At 33.6% G+C, this 16806-nt stretch overlaps 1 protein-coding gene across 4 annotated transcripts in view; it reads left to right on the top strand.

Annotated features, from left to right (window-relative positions):
* KIF2A (kinesin heavy chain member 2A) overlaps positions 1-16806 on the top strand; it is a 31550-nt gene that overhangs the window by 4429 nt on the left and 10315 nt on the right. The window contains exons 4-16 of one of the 4 annotated variants that reach the window (XM_012721842.1): positions 1310-1375; positions 1988-2088; positions 4547-4642; positions 7114-7168; positions 7517-7679; positions 9328-9418; positions 9546-9609; positions 10209-10300; positions 10882-11024; positions 11337-11541; positions 12246-12356; positions 13284-13351; positions 16030-16143. In XM_012721842.1, the coding sequence (XP_012577296.1) occupies positions 1310-1375; positions 1988-2088; positions 4547-4642; positions 7114-7168; positions 7517-7679; positions 9328-9418; positions 9546-9609; positions 10209-10300; positions 10882-11024; positions 11337-11541; positions 12246-12356; positions 13284-13351; positions 16030-16143 (1369 nt within the window). Of the gene's footprint in view, positions 1-1309; positions 1433-1987; positions 2089-4546; positions 4643-7113; positions 7169-7516; positions 7680-9327; positions 9419-9545; positions 9610-10208; positions 10301-10881; positions 11025-11336; positions 11542-12245; positions 12357-13283; positions 13352-16029; positions 16144-16806 lie in introns of all 4 variants that reach the window. The other 3 variants (XM_004678277.2, XM_004678278.2, XM_004678280.2) reach the window with 3 other exon arrangements.

Raw genomic sequence — 16806 nt, 5'->3', positions numbered from 1 at the left:
GGAAGTGGCTTCAGATTCTCAGTGCTGTGCTTTAACCCGCTGCGCCACCAGGGAGGGCCCAGAGTTGAAGAATTTTTAAGTTGCTTTCAATACCTAGAAATTGTGTTGAGTCTCAAAATAATGTATTTGAAGTTTTACATTGCACACTTATATATATATATTTTTTAATGAAAATCAAGGCAGGGGCTTCCCTGGTTGCACAGGGATTAAAAATAGCACTATCAAGCTATAGCCAGCCACTGCAGCACAAGTTGGATGCCCAGCTGGGTTAGAGTCCCGGTCACATGGCACAGCAGATCTCTCCTGTTTACCCTGCTGCACCCCTCAGCAGTATATTTCAGTAGATCTGCCTGTTCTGCTCCCCACTTGGGTGAATCTTCTCACCTCCCTCTCAGGCCCTCCTCACACATCTGGCTTACACCCCAGTTTGTGTATGCAAAAATAAATCTTTAAACAGAAAAAAAACAAGCATGGGTTTGGCTTTTACATAAATTATCCAGATTGAGTTTTGTGACTCATATTCACATTGGTGGAACCAAAGTCTGTACATTACTTTCAAAACCTCTGTTAACATAGCAGTTTATTGAACAGAATTGATTATTACCTAACATTACATACACAATTAGGTATAAACTTGGAAATTTGCTAATGCAACTTTTTAAGATCAATTGTTTTGAGATAGCGTTCCTTTTTTTTTTTAAAAGATTTATTTATTTATACATATAAACATATAAACTAGGGTACAGACCACAGGTACAGGGGTGGTGAGAGGCTTCACCAGAGATAGAGTGGGGAGCAGAACAGGTAGATCAATGAGGTACACTGCTGAGGGGAGCAGCAGGTGGGTCAGGAGAGGTCTGCCATGCCAGGTGGGTTACCTCCAGGACCAGAGATCGAACTCAGCTGAAGTGGCTTTAGCTTCCTCGTGCTGTGCTTTAACCTGCTCTGCCACCAGGAAGGGCCCTCTTTGTTCTTTTTTTTTTTTTTTTTAAAGATTTATTTATTTGTGCATACAGAACTGGGGTACAGGCCAGAGGCTCAGGGGCGGCGAGAGGCTTCACCAGAGACAGAGTGGGGAACAGAACAGGCAGATCGACGAAGTACACTGCTGAGGGGAGCAGCGGGCAGGTCAGGAGAGGTCTGCCATGCCATGTGGTCACCTCCGGGGCAGGCGGGAATCGAACTCATGAGGAAGCGGCTTTAGATTCTCAGTGCTGTGCTTTAACCCACTGGGCCACCAGGGAGGGCCTCTTTGTTCTTTTTTTTTTAAACTGAGTTTCACCTTTACTAATTTTTGTCTTCCTTACAGTGATTGGTTCTGCACGTGCACGGCCTAGTCAACTTCCTGAACAGTCTTCCTCTGCACAACAGAATGGTAGTGTTTCAGATATATCTCCAGTTCAAGCTGCAAAAAAGGAATTTGGACCCCCTTGTATGTAAATCATGTATCAAGGATTCAGTCATCTTAGGCATACATGTATTCTCTCTTGGTCATCTTTATAAGTCCCCAAATGGTAAACCACCTAATTGCAAACTTTATTGCAGATTTCATCTTACCACTGAGGACAATTATTTTTTTCTAAGAAGCTTAGTCCATTAATTGGGGTTTTAAATATTATTTCAGATAAAAAAAAAGTTTGTGGCTACTAAACAGTATTCCAGTTACTTAGAATTTAAAATTCTGGCCAGGAAATAATTTGACAGTGTTATTGGTACCTCTCAATTCAAAAATCTGTGATTCTAAACCAAGAGATGACATGTATCAATATGTTAGAGTCATTTTTCTTGACTCTTATATGTATATTGTCCTGTTCCTAGTTTTGTTAAAGCAGCTCATTAGTAACGTTCACATGGTTGTTATAGGCATGCTTTATCATTGTGTTCCTTTTTGGGAAGGTGTGTATGTGCTGAAATTATATATAAAATTTTTGTGTGTAAGTACATTGGTCTGAAAAGAAAACTAAAGTTCATATTTCTTTTATTTTAGCACGTAGAAAATCTAATTGTGTGAAAGAAGTAGAAAAATTACAAGAAAAACGAGAAAAACGGAGACTGCAACAGCAAGAACTTAGAGAAAAAAGAGCCCAGGTTTGTAAAAGAAAGAAATGTTTTCAGTGGAAGTGATTGGCTTGTTTAAAAAAAATAACAAAAAACCTTGTAATGTACTTTAAAGGATTATATGTAGTGCTTAGTTAGATATTGAGGTTATAATACAGATTTTTATGGAAACAATTTATCTTAACATTTTAACAACATGTACCTTTTGTATTTTAGTGGCTGCATGTTATCTTAAAGTTTGTTCCTTTTTGAATAAGCCATTGTGTTCCAGAATTCTAATGCATATGCTAGTCAAGATTTTGACTTTGAAAAGTAATCTAGAGGTATATTCAGGAGACTATCCAATTATGCTATGAATTTTATTACTGTGTTTTACATGGTTATATAATCAGCAAAAGGGAGGCAATTCTTGTGTTTTGATTAATACCAGATAATTGAGAATGTATCTCTACAGTGCCCTCTCGTGTTCACTTACATGACAGAAAACTGTTTATTAGCAGTAGAAAAATTACATAGAGGGCTGGTTTATCTCTCTATGGGTCACTACATAATAAATTTTGTACTTTCTATTCTTTGTTTGTATCTGTTATAATTCTGAGAACTTGCCACTCCAATAAAACCTGGGGGTTGTTTCTGTAAGAGCATACACCTTAGTCATAAAGGTGTATGCTGTATTATGAAATTGTAGTATGCAGTACAATTCTCAATCTGAATAAATCAACTTGAATCTGAAAAGGACCTGAAAAGGACCAGTTGGATTTGAAAATAATAGGCAAAACAGATTATTAGTACTTCTCACAGTCGCCACCTACTGTTCGCTATGGGTGCTTTATAGTATTTCCTATAAAGTGATCTCCTAATTCTCACTTTAAAGCTTCTGCTTCTCAATTGTCACTGCTGGTATTATTTCCTACAAAAAATTTTAATGGAAAGTAAGTTTCCTTAATAGATTTGAAATGCAATTATTTTCAGTGCAAATCTGTATTTGGTGTTTAAAAAAATATGGCAATGCTCAATAGTTTACTGCTCACTGTTAGGAGGCTAACTATTACCATGTTTATCTTAATCTCATTTTGAAACAAAATATAAATTGCAGTCAGCATTCATTAACTTAAATTTTAAATATTTGGAAAATTATCTTGACATCTGATTCATAAATTCCTGTTGATTTAGGACTAGATTTTTTATTTTATTGATAATCAATAAAAATATGGAACATAAACAAGCCCATATTTCTAATTTGTCTAAACACTGGTTTAAGTAGTAGGAAGAAGCTGATTAATTGAATTTTTCTAGAAGTTCTGCTTCCCTATATTTCATTGTCAATGTTTAAGATAAGCACTGTTTTATTGAATTTTCGTGTGTGTGTGTGTGTGTGTGTGTGTGTGTGTGTGTGTGTGTGTAAAAGATCTGGGATGTAGGCCAGAGGTACGAGGATGCTGAAAGGATTCACCAGTGACAGAAAAGGAAGTAGAACAGGCAGGTTTACTGAAATACACTGTAAGGGGAGACAGGAGATGTCTTCTGTACCCTAAGGAGGTTAGCTTTGTGACCCATGATTGAACTTAGGCCATAATTGTGATAGCACTGAGAGTTAACCCCTTGCCTACTAGGTGGCCTTTTATTACACTTTCTAATACAGTTAAGATATATGCATAATTTATTAATTTTTTAAAAGATTATTTATTTACACATACAGATCCGGGTACAGGTCAGAGATGCAAGGGCAGTGAGCGGATTCACCAGCGACAGAGTGAAGAGCAGAACAGGCAGATCAATGAAGTATACTGCTGAGGGGACCAGTGGGTGGGTCAGGTCTGCCACGCCATGTGGGTCAGCTCTGGTGCTGGGGATGGAACTGGCACTTGAAGGGCTATGCTTAACCCATAATGCCATTAGGGAGGGCCCACAGATTAATTTTTTGATACGTCATGGTTGACTTTATTGCGAGTGTTTGGTTTGAAGTTAGCAGAATGCATGTAGACTAACAATTGTGTTTTTGTTTTTTTTTTTTTAAAGATTTATTTATTTATTTATACAGAACTCGGGTACAGGCCAAAGGCTCAGGGGCAGTGAGAGGATTCACCAGAGACAGAGTGGGGAACAGAACAGGCAGATCTACGAAGTACACTGCTGAAGGAAGCAGCAGGCGGGTCAGGAGAGATCTGCCACATCATGTGGTCACCTCCGGGGCAGGCGGGAATCGAACTCATGAGGAAGTGGCTTTAGCTTCTCAGTGCTGTGCTTTAACCCGCTGCACACCAGGGAGGGCCACAATTGTGTTTTTAACATGAAACTGATTTCTAGGCACATTATTAGTCCTGAACTTTGAAACTAAATTATGTCACATATCTAGTTTGAGTTTGGGCTTGGCTATGACTAATGATACAATCTATTGATTTAATTTTATTTTTCAAACCCTATCTAATGTAAAAGCAAGTATACATCGTTATTGTAATTATAATAAACAACTAATTCTCTTTTATAGGATGTTGATGCTACAAATCCAAATTATGAAATTATGTGTATGATCAGAGACTTTAGAGGAAGTTTGGATTATAGACCATTAACGACAGCAGACCCTGTAAGATTTTTTTAAGATTTATTTTTATTTATTTATGCATATAAGAACTGGGGTACAGACCAGGGGTATGGGATGAGAAGACTCACCAGAGAGTGGGGAGCAGAAGATGTGGATCTGTTGAAATGCACTACTGAGGGAAGCAGTGGGCGAGGCAGGATAGGTCAGTGCCACATGGCTGCCAGCAGCTTCATAGTATTGAGATTTAACCCCTTGTGCCATCAGGGAGGTCCCTTAGAATTTTATAAACCATTACTCTGGGATTTTTTAGTGTTGTAAATACATATTTGCTACCCACAAAATAATAATTGTATTTAGCTATGTAGTTTTTTCCTTTCCTGTGGATATTTCCCCCCATATTTTAAGAAGAAAATCAAGAAACCCTCTACAGTTTATCTCCTTTAATTTTATGTATCAGGCATGTTTTCCACAGATGTCCTTTTTCATAACTAAGCCTAGTCTTTTGGCCAAACAGCAAATAAAGGATTTTTATCAGAAGACCCAGTTTTTTTTCTGACTATCACTTAACACTTTGACTTCAACTTTATAAACTTATTTCATGTTTACCATAGGTTGTTCCAGTTTACTATTAGTTCATTTTTTTATTTTTAAGTAAATGTTGTTAAGACTTATAACAATAAAGTCTTAACTTTATTATTAAATTTTTTTCCTGACTGCAGGAGACAAGAAAAACTTAATGCTCAAGAAAAGTTCTTATTACTCCCTTCTGCTGAAGAGTGAAAATTTATTAGAGGATACTTTTGTCACTAGCTGGTACTAAATGAATATAATCTCTGATATAGCATACACAGATTATATTAGGTACACAAAATATGGTTGTGTTAGGTGGTTGTATTATATAGGATTTAATGCAGTTCAAAATATTTCACATATTTTAGGCCTTGCTTCCCCTCTGTTTAACCTACTATTTCTGATCTCAAACATTAGAACAGGTTGGCAAACTTTTTCTGAAAAGGGCTTGATGGTAGAATACTACTCAGTTCTCTTATTCTAGTATGAACGCAGCTGTAGACAGTACATAAAAAGAATGGGTCCAGTTTATTTTTGGGTAAGATTTATTTATGCATACAGAACTAGGGTGCAGGCTAGAGGTACAGGGGCAGTGAAAGGATTCACCAGAGATAGAGTGAAGAGCAGAACAGGCAGATTGATAAAGTACACTGCTGAGGGGAACAGCGGGAAAGTCAGGAGATACACACGGCATGTGTATCACCTCTGGAGCTAGGGATTTAACCCACACTGAAGCAGCTACTGCTCACTTGCAGTGTTGTATTTTAACTTGTTACCCCATCAGAGAGGGCCCCTCACTTGTTTTAGTAAGACTTCACAAAAGTGGTATTGAGCACTGTTAGGCCTGTGAGCCATACTTTGCCAATCACTGCTTTTTGTGTTGTTATTAAAAGGCAAGTGTTGGGGACATAGATTTTATGATAAAGTGTGAAAGAATTGGTATATTTATAATTTTTTTCAAATTATTTTGCTAATTAATATGGGGTCCTATATCTTTTCTATATATAGTCAGGTTTCTGTATCCACAGGTTCAATATCTTCTGATTGAAACAGTTGTGATTCAGAAATACATAGTACATAGTTAGGTCATGATGCTGGTGTCTATAATGAACATGTATAGTTGACTCTTGAACAGTGTGGGGGTTAAAGGAGCAGTGTTGTGCAATCAAAAATCTGTGTTTAATTTCTGATTCTGGTAGCCTGCCCTAGGCTGGTTTCAAGTCCACAGATTCTGCAAACTAATTTCCACGGATGGTTGAATTCATGATTGCAGAACCCAGGGATATAAAGAAATCCACTGTAAGTTGATCTGTGCAACTCAAGTGTATGTTGTTCAGAAGTCAACTATACAGACCTTTTTTCTATTATTCCCCAAATAATTACAACATAACTATACAGTACTTTCATTGTATTAGGAATTATAAGGGATCTTGATGATTTTAAGTAATAGGGGAGGATTATATAATTTATATACAAATACTTCACCACTTTACATACATACAAGCATATTAGCCTTGACCGTCAGGGGATTTTCATTGGGGGAGGGACGCTACTGTAATTGTAGTTGTTAACAATTTTCCCTATATATAATCTAAAGACAGACTACTTGGTAGGAAATTTTACTTTTATTCTACACAGTATTTCCTAAAGTAAATGAGGCAGCTTCTCTCCAGGAATCTAATGTGACTAGGAACAATGCCCTCTACAAAGTTATTTCCTAATGGCTTACCAAATAATAAACTAAGTGTGTTTCCATTTATCCTCAATATTTTAGAATAATTATATCTGAGAACTATTGAAATTTGTGCAAGCAAATTGTTTTTTAAGCTTATATCTATATTGTGCTTAATTTTCTAAATCCTTTGGAGGAAATAATGCATAGTTGACTTTTCATTGTTTTACGTGTCACTGGTAAACATTGAAATAAAAAATTTTATTTCTAGATTGATGAACATAGAATATGTGTCTGTGTGAGAAAACGACCACTCAATAAAAAAGGTATGATGTTAAACTGGAATAAATGATTGATTTTGTCCTATCTCCAATTAATTTTGTTAATAGCAGAAATCTAATTGGATTAGAAGACTGAAATGTAAATCATTTCTACATAATCATAATGCAGATTTATTTGGTTAAGTCTGTTGGTTAATGCTCTGAGTCATTGCTTTGTAGAAATCTTGATATTTTTGTTTTGTTGAAATATTGTTAACGAATGACATGTTTATGAAATACTTATATTTACAAAACTTACTACTTTCATCTAAATTTTTCCTATTAAAAGTAATTTTGTACATTAAATCAAATGCTGTGAAAACTACTGGGGCTGATTTTCATTTATTCTTTTAGAAACCCAGATGAAAGATCTTGACGTAATCACAATTCCTAGTAAAGATGTTGTGATGGTACATGAACCAAAACAAAAAGTAGATTTAACAAGGTACCTAGAAAACCAAACATTTCGTTTTGATTATGCCTTTGATGACTCAGCTCCTAATGAAATGGTTTACAGGTAGGTAAATTCATTTTAAATCAGAATTTTGTTCACATGCCATGTTTTTTACCACCCTGATACTTAAATTAATCAGCATTTTTCCAAAGCTGTAAAATGCTTTTTACCATGAGTTTTTTTAAGAAAGTAATAACCATTCCAATGAATACTAACATTTGTTACCTCTAATGCTCCCCCCAACTTAACAGTTTTCATTATTTATTTTACAGACATCTCACACACCATATATATGAAAGTAGAAATTTTCTGGGAAATGTTAACATTTTCTGGACCTCTAGAAATGGAAATGGTTAGAAAAGGACTTTGGTTTTTACTTTTTAATCTTTTGCACTAGTAAAGAAAATTGAAATAGCTGTAATACATAATCATTAATTTGTCTAGGTCTTTATTTAGCATGGGCCACCACTTATGGTTAAAAAAAAAACTGTAAAACTACTTAATATTTGCCTAATTACTTACTGTCTCTAATAATTAAGATAGTTTTAGTATATGAAATTTTTGTATGGTCACATTGAAATTATAAAACATTTAAATTTGCAGGTATTATACATTGATATCTCAATTTTTTATGGCAAGTGTAAATTGTCATATGTTGTGAATATTCATTTCCATTTACTATAAAAGATCCCTTTTTAGCTGTTTAGCTATTTCAGTCCTTACAGAACTGTATTGGCAATTACTAGAATGTTTTCTTTGTGAATAGATTTAAAACAGAATTAAATAGCTATTAAGAGACAATAAGAATTGATAGACAATAAGAATTGATAAATGAAATATGGCTGAGATCAATTCCATTGGTCTTACTGGGAACTTTAGTTGTACACAAAGAACACAAAATTAAAAACATGAATGATAAGTACAAAGTGTGAAGAATTTGTTTAAATTGTATACTTTTTTTCTTTCTGAGATCAGAGTTTTCCCTCTCCCTGTATGTCCTCTCTTCTCTCATAAATGCCTATTTAATTTTTATAATCTTTTTGAAAAAACATGAAAAATGAAGGTATATTTCTGTGTTTATACTAGATTTAGTAAATATAGCTGTAGCAGTGGATTACATTTACATGTTTGAAAAAAAATTCCAGCCAAATATTTTGGAATTCTTTTCCTGAATCAAAACTGTCAATTCAGAACTGGGTGCTTTATGTGCATAATTTATATTTATCTACATTCAAGAAAATCTGACCATTTTTCTACTTTGCTAAGTGGTCTCAATCAGTACTATTAAGAATACTCTTAAAAGAGTGTTTCTTTTAAGATTGTCATTCTTTTGTTTCTGTACCTGTCGGACCTTTTGATAATTATTTTGGTTTGTTTTCATTATGTATGTCTACTTATCTGACTCATATGTCTTCTGTTGTTTTGAGAAACTTCCTAATTAGTTGAGTTCCTATCAGTTTTTTTCTATTCATTATTATTTTGACCATCATTTATTATTAGCTCAATTATTTCTTGCAATTATGTTTTTAATACCTTTCAGCATTTAAAGGATGTTGATTATTTAAAATTTCTAAAAAATCAGTGGGCTAAGTGGCCTTACATTAAGTTTAAATTTGTTTAAAGCTCATGGTATAAGTTTTAATAAGATTTGTTATAACTTATTTGTGTGATTTAACTGTTAACATTCTGACCAATGGATTTGTTTTTTAAGGTTTACAGCCAGACCACTAGTGGAAACTATATTTGAAAGGGGAATGGCTACATGCTTTGCTTATGGGCAAACTGGAAGTGGAAAAACTCATGTAAGGAATTTATAATAGTCATATCCTAATATGAAGTTACAGTTTATCTTAACTTGCTCTAAGACCTACAATTTTTAAAGGTTTTTCTCTTGAAAAATGTCTGTTCTTTATTGTCTTTTTATTATAGACAATGGGAGGTGATTTTTCAGGAAAGAACCAAGATTGTTCAAAAGGAATTTATGCATTAGCAGGTAATTGTTTGACTCCCTTCTCCACCCCTCCTCTCCCCCCCATATTATTTGTAAGAGGGTGTTGAAGTGACTTTGAAATAAGACTTGGAAATATTGTTTAGGACTTTAAGGATAATTGTAATTTTATATATACTTTATATTATGTCAATTTTAGGTTATGTAAACTTGTGTAAAGAATGTGGGATTAATTTGGGGTGCTGAAATCTTGATTGTATTTGTGTCATTGTAATCTGGTATATTGTTAGAAGTTAGTATTTATTGTTGGACAGCTGATTTATGAAAACCTATCTGGTATCATGAGAGTAGCCTTATTATGACTACCTGCAATAATTTTGTACTATTTATAAGGATTGTAGTGTGTGCTTTTAAAAAATATGAAGGACAGTAACATCTAAACTTTAAATGTAAAATAATAAAAATTATTACTTCTTTTATAAAGAAGTAATATAAAGTTCACTTTAATCTTAATTTTTTATTATCAGTCTAGGTAAAGATTAACTTATTAACCTAAAAATAGGAATTTTGGTTTTCTTTTTAAAAATATTTTTAAAATATTTTTAAAATCTTAACAAATTTTCTCCATATGAAATTCTTGACAGCTCGAGATGTGTTTTTAATGCTAAAGAAGCCAAACTACAAGAAGTTAGAACTTCAAGTATATGCAACCTTTTTTGAAATTTACAGTGGAAAAGTAAGTGGACCCTTTTTTTTTTTTTTAAAGATATATTTATTCATACAGAACTAGGGTACAGGCCAGAGATGTGGAGGGTGAGAGGATTCACCAGGGACAGAGTGGAGAGCAGAACAGGCAGATGGACAGAGTACACTGCTGAGGGGAACCGTGGGCTGCCGCACCATGTGGTCACCTCCGGGCAGGCAGGGGTCAAACTCATGCGGAGGTGGCTTAAGCTTCTTAGTGCAGTGCTTTAACCCACTGCCACCAGCGAGGGCCTCGTGTCCCTTTTTAATTGCATTTACAACATATATAACAAAACTTACTGTTTAACTATTTTTAGGTGTACAGGTTCAGTGACTTTTAAGTATATTTATATTGTTATGCAGCCATCACCACCACTTTTTATATGCATTTAGAAAATGGTATTAGAATTTGTTACAAGTTTTCTTTTTAATGCTTTTTGGAACTCTTCAACCTCAGTAGTGAACATTTTATTCTAATGATGATTCTCTGAATATTGGATTTCTGGATGACTCATTCTTACAGACTTTTTTTCCTTTAAGGTGATTTTTTTACTTTTAATTTTTTTTAAATAGGTGTTTGATTTGCTAAACAGAAAAACAAAATTAAGAGTGCTAGAAGATGGAAAACAGCAGGTTCAAGTGGTGGGATTACAGGAAAGGGAGGTCAAATGTGTTGAAGATGTACTGAAACTCATTGACATAGGCAACAGTTGCAGGTAAATCTCTTTTTAATTAACAAAGGGAAAATTAACTGCATAATAAGTTTTAGATAAGTTAGCTATAGCAAAAAACAGATCAAGGATGTTATTCTATACATCTTGGAAGTAAAAACACTTCTTAAAATCTTTACTTACATGTATCTTTGATACTTACAATATCGCTAACATACCACAAATAAATTAGTATGTTGGTTTAAATGATGAAAGTTGGCTAAGTAGTTTTTGTATTTTGCTTTTTAATGAAAATACTATGATTTGACATCTGAATTCAAATTTTTATGTGTCGAAATTTCCTTAATCGCACTGTAGAACATCTGGTCAAACATCAGCAAATGCACATTCATCTCGGAGTCATGCAGTGTTTCAGATTATTCTGAGAAGGAAAGGAAAACTGCATGGAAAATTTTCTCTCATCGATTTGGCTGGAAATGAAAGAGGAGCTGATACTTCCAGTGCAGACAGGCAAACTAGGCTTGAAGGTGCTGAAATTAATAAAAGCCTTTTAGCACTCAAGGTAAATAAAACGTATTTAATTATGAAAAGCCTTTTATATGTAACTTTAATTTTCTTTTCTCAGTCACAAAATGGTATTTGCTTCATTTCAAAGTGAAAGGTTATCAAAATTGAGGTTTTGTGTGTGTGTTTGCAGTTAAAGATTTATATTATACCTAGAAAATTTCTTTGTGTACATCCTTTTTAGGGTAAAAAAGAGACAAAAAAAAATCTTAGTTGGCAAACCAATTCAAAGCTACTTAGGGGAGATTCCCACAGGCCTTTGTCCTTCATATTTTCTTTGAGGTTGGTAGGTAACCAGAGAATTGAGCTAAGAAAGTTTCTCAGAAAGATGCCGGGTGATTTCAAAAAGTTGGATCAGTTTTAAATCTCTTCCTTAACTAGAAGAGCAAAGGTTGGTAGAACTACTGGGATGCATTCTGTAATTTTTCTATTGGAGTGCCACTTTAAACATTTAACTCTTTGTGGATCTCTTATTGCCTATGATACTTAAACTCTGGTCATGGCTTCTTGAAGAATCTTTTGGAATAATAGTTTTTTTTTTTTAAATTTCATGTTCTTGAATTAGGACTTATGGGAACTTGTATTGGGTGATAAACTTGTTAATAAAATATTGACATTCTCTAAAAATGTCAAGTTCTGTAGTAAGATACCTTTTAAAATATGCTCAAATTACTCTTTGATGCTTGCTTTCTTAATTTTCAGGAGTGCATCAGAGCCTTAGGTAGAAATAAACCTCATACTCCTTTCCGAGCAAGTAAACTTACTCAGGTGTTAAGAGACTCCTTCATAGGTGAAAACTCTCGTACCTGCATGGTAAGTTAATGTTTTTACATGAATATCTTTATCTATGTGAAAAGTGTAATACACATTAGTGACAATCACTTAAATTTAATCTTTTCTGAGTGATATGGGTTGATACTTAGTATTATGTGGTACCTGCTAGTGTAATAGGATTATAATGTTTTTCACTAATTCCGACATCTGGTTGGTCTTAAGTTTGATCTCCATTGACTTCTTTTTTTTTCTTGAATGTGGATTAACTTTTTATTTGTTCATATGCTTAGCAATTTTGGATGATACCACTCACTTGTCATTATGAATGAGTATCTGTAGAGACTTTGTGTTATATTCTTAAGGTTATTGATTTGGTTTTGTTTTAGCAGAATATTAATTTACCTGTACTTAATCCAAAGTCACATCTTAACCCCCTCACCCCCAGAATGGTGGGCAGTAAATGAAACTGAATCTGTTTACTTCTTTCATGTTTAGCTATGTTGCTTGGAGTCATACTTAATGTGTGCCTACTCAGCAGTCAACCAGAGATTTGGCAGTTTGGTTGTAGAATTTTAGTTTCTCCCTCTGTGGCTGTCTCTCATATGGGACATGTTTTACTTTCTAGTTGCTGTGGTCCAAATGCTGTCCTCTAGTTCCTTAACCAATGAAATTTCAGTTTTCTAATGTAATTTCAGTTGTCCTGTGTGACAGTAGTAGTGCTTTTCTTCATTGAAAAGCTATTTCAAACAAGGAGGCAGAAGTCATTTGATGCTGCTCCCTTTTTCTAGGTGTTGACCTCCATTTTCTGCCTGATTTTAGTAGTCTTTGTTTTTATAAACAACTTTTCATAGAGCTTATATTTTAGCTGGCATTTATAATTACTATCTTTATGGGTATAAGGAAGCAAATTAGTATTCATCATTTATAATATTTTCTTTACCTTTGCATTCCCCTCCCCCCCCATAGATTGCCACGATTTCTCCAGGAATGGCATCCTGTGAAAATACTCTTAATACATTAAGATATGCAAATAGGTATGAAATGGGTATTTATTTTAAACTTGAAAGGAGTAGATTACTGTATGGCTTAATGTCTGATAGGGTAACTCTTAATACTTTCTTTTTTCAGTTTTTACAAATATTTAGAATCATTTTATCAAATTCAAAAAAGAAAGGAACAAATTGGGAAGAGCAACATATTTTTAGTAGAGTTAATGTTTCTCTCTTAGAACATGATTCTGTTTTTCTGTTTTACCGGTTGTATTTCATAGTATTTTACTACCTTTAAAAATTAAGATCTTCTACCCAAAAAAAAAAAAAGATCTTCTAGTTGTAAGACTCTAAAGCAACTGGGAGAGGGAGGTGTCTATAGTTCTCAAATTATATATGCTGGAATTATTTCTGATACTATAGAGAATTTAGAGTTTGAGTAAGAAGTAAAAACATGGTTCTGTCTGTTCTGTGTGGATTACATTTTATTGTTCTTGTCGGTAGTGTTACAAAGTTTAATATGTAACTGGATTATTATAGATGAAAGTACAGAAAACATGGATTATTAAAGCAGTTTATTCCTTGAGTCATGAAATACCCTCTAAATTTTGAATTGTGATGAGTATATTCATAAATGCTCATATAGGTTTTGTTTATAGATTTTCCCATTGCTCTTATTTTGAATGACTGCATAATTTTAAATTTCTCTTACCACAGGCGATACTTGTGGTCTTAACCTAGAGATAAAATTCCCCTTTGTATTCCACTTCTAACTGGAGATTCTCTAAATTTTGCTGAATATAAGTAGTTGTCCTACTTCTTTGTCTTAACTACTACGGAATTTTATCTTTTAAAATATGAACTATGAAGTATGTGGACAAATACCCAAAACAATAATGAGTTTTTATAAAATGAAAATTCCTATTTCTAGATTAGGAAATAGAGCATTGGGCCCTCGCTGGTGGCGCAGCGGGTTAAAGCACTGCACTGAGAAGCTAAAGCCACTTCCGCCATGAGTTTGATCCCCACCCCTGAGGTGACCACATGGCGTGGCAGACCTCTCCTGAGCCCGCCCGCTGCTCCCCTCAGCTGTGTACTTCATCGATCTGCCTGTTCTGCTCCCCATTCTGTCTCTGGTGAAGCCTCTCACCGCCCCTGAGCCTCTGGCCTGTACCCCAGTTCTGTATGCACAAATAAATAAATCTTAAAAAAAAAAAAAAAGAAAAAGAGCATTACTAGTCCTCCAGAAAAATCTCCATATGTTGCTTTTAGACCATAAATCCTAAATAACAAACCTACCTACATCAGCTAATCCTCACCCTAACATAACCACTCTTCTGACTTTTCTCATTTTTCTTCTTTCTTTTTGAAAAATAGTTTTACTACCTGTGAATGTATGCCTGATCAGTAGAAGCTGTATTTGCGCTTTACATAAAAGAAATCATGCCCTTTTTTTAAAATGTATATTTCTTTCAACTGAAGACATTTTTTTAAATGATAATGAAAACAATTGGGAAATTGGGAAATAAAAATCAATTGAACTTTTGTAAAAATACATGAACTTTTAAAAAATGTAATAGAACTTTTAACTGTTTTCTAAGTTTAATCCCATTTAACTTTTGATTTTGAGCTCCTAGTTGCAGACTTTATGCACTGTTGATTTATTATTAATATTGTAATTACTATTTTTAGTATGGGGTTTATTAATTAACATAAATCCTTATTTTAAAATTGTTCATGGGAGAGATAAAGAACAGCTTAGTGTAGTAGAATCTTGCCATTTTCTAGAATGAAACCAAATTAAATAATTTTGATATCTTCAGATTAATGATTAGAAAGGGATTGCCCTAGTGTGAAAATACTGTATCTGGCCATTCCTCTAGTTCACTTAGGTATAATAAATATTTTAATTTATTATATAATAAAATTCATTTGCAATATAACTAATAATTTGGTACAAATCATTCTGCTTTTCATTCCAAATACCTAGGAATAAAGATTTTTAGCAGTTTCTCATTTGTAAAATGGAGATACAAGCTTATTGTAAGAAATACAGTATAAAAATTACTAATCTTAATACCTGATATGTAGGAAATACTGCTACTATTAGGAAATGGGATTGACTCAATAGTGACAAAGGGAGTCACAAAGAAAGCCATAATTTGGTTAAATGTACTACTTAGAGATATTAGCAAAAGCAGTTTAGATTGTTTTCTCAAGCAGGGTTCTTCATCTCAGTGAAAAAATCTATAAATTTATTGACTATTTTCTTTGATACCTTCACAGTTGTTAATATTTCAGATGCATAGGGGAAAAGCTAATTCATTCCAAACAGTAGGTGCCATTGCAACTTAATCTTCTTGTGAGCTGTATAAAGAAACTCAGTGATTGTTAAAAACTCATGAATGCTAGTAAGAACAATATTCATGGTATTGACCACACACGAAAATTAGTTTGCATGTTCTTCTAGTTAAATAAAGGGTTTTTCAAATTTAAGCAATTGTCTAGCTAAACTTACAGGAAGGTTCAGGAAAAAAGGAAAGATATGCCAGAAAGGAGGACAGGACTATGGAGCAATCAGTAGGACAGGGACCTTCAAATGCATCTTAGAATTGCTTAATACCTTTTTCTAAACAAATTAAATTGAGATGAGAATTTGGAATGTACATTACTGTCTTTACAAGACCATTTTCTTTTAATTTGTTGTTTTGGTGCTGCTGCAGAGTAAAGGAGTTTGGAATTAGTCCATCAGACATTCCCTTCTCACAGGGTAGTGGCAGTCGCCCTGATCTCTCTCCTTCTTATGAGTATGACGACTTTTCTCCTTCAATTACCAGGTCTACTTCATTCTATACATAAGATGTTTATCTTAATAGCTCCTTTTGAGTTGTGCTATGTATAAATGTCTCATAATTCTTTTGTCCTGAGCCATTTTATTTTTCATTTTTATTTTGTTTGGCAGGTGGTGATTGTACTGCATGATATTCATTTTTATGTACTTTATTATTTGCTTTAAAATGTTAATTTAGAAATCATACTTTGTATTTCCCTTACTATGTTTTTAAGGATGATGTCATCTTTGCACATAATTAACTTCCTAGTAAGGAAATAACAAGGATTCTGTTGACTTTGAAAGTATACTGTCTCCCAGAAGTGTACATTGTAATCTTTATATTTAACAAATTAAGTTATTTCATGCATACCTTTTAATTGAAGATAAAGACTACCAGAAATCTATAGAATGTATTAAATTATCTGATTTTGGGAACAATCCATCTATTGATCTAAATGCCATTGTTAGCATTTTTCTGCAGTGAATCTTAACATGTAGTAAGTCTTTTTTACTTTGATTATTTCTAATTCTTAATTATTACTAATTGTTATAATTCTTAATTATTCCCAATACTTAATTCTTAATAATTATCATAATTATATTTGAAATAATTGTAAAGTTCCAAATAAATTCCTAAAATTAAAACAGCTTCACTTCCTTTAGCATT

The sequence above is a fragment of the Condylura cristata genome, unplaced genomic scaffold (assembly GCF_000260355.1).
Source record: "Condylura cristata isolate star-nosed mole 26May11 unplaced genomic scaffold, ConCri1.0 scaffold00007, whole genome shotgun sequence".
Lineage (NCBI taxonomy): Eukaryota > Metazoa > Chordata > Mammalia > Eulipotyphla > Talpidae > Condylura > Condylura cristata.
The sequence above is the reverse complement of the archived record's forward strand: the minus strand, read 5'-3'. Positions and strand labels throughout refer to the sequence as shown.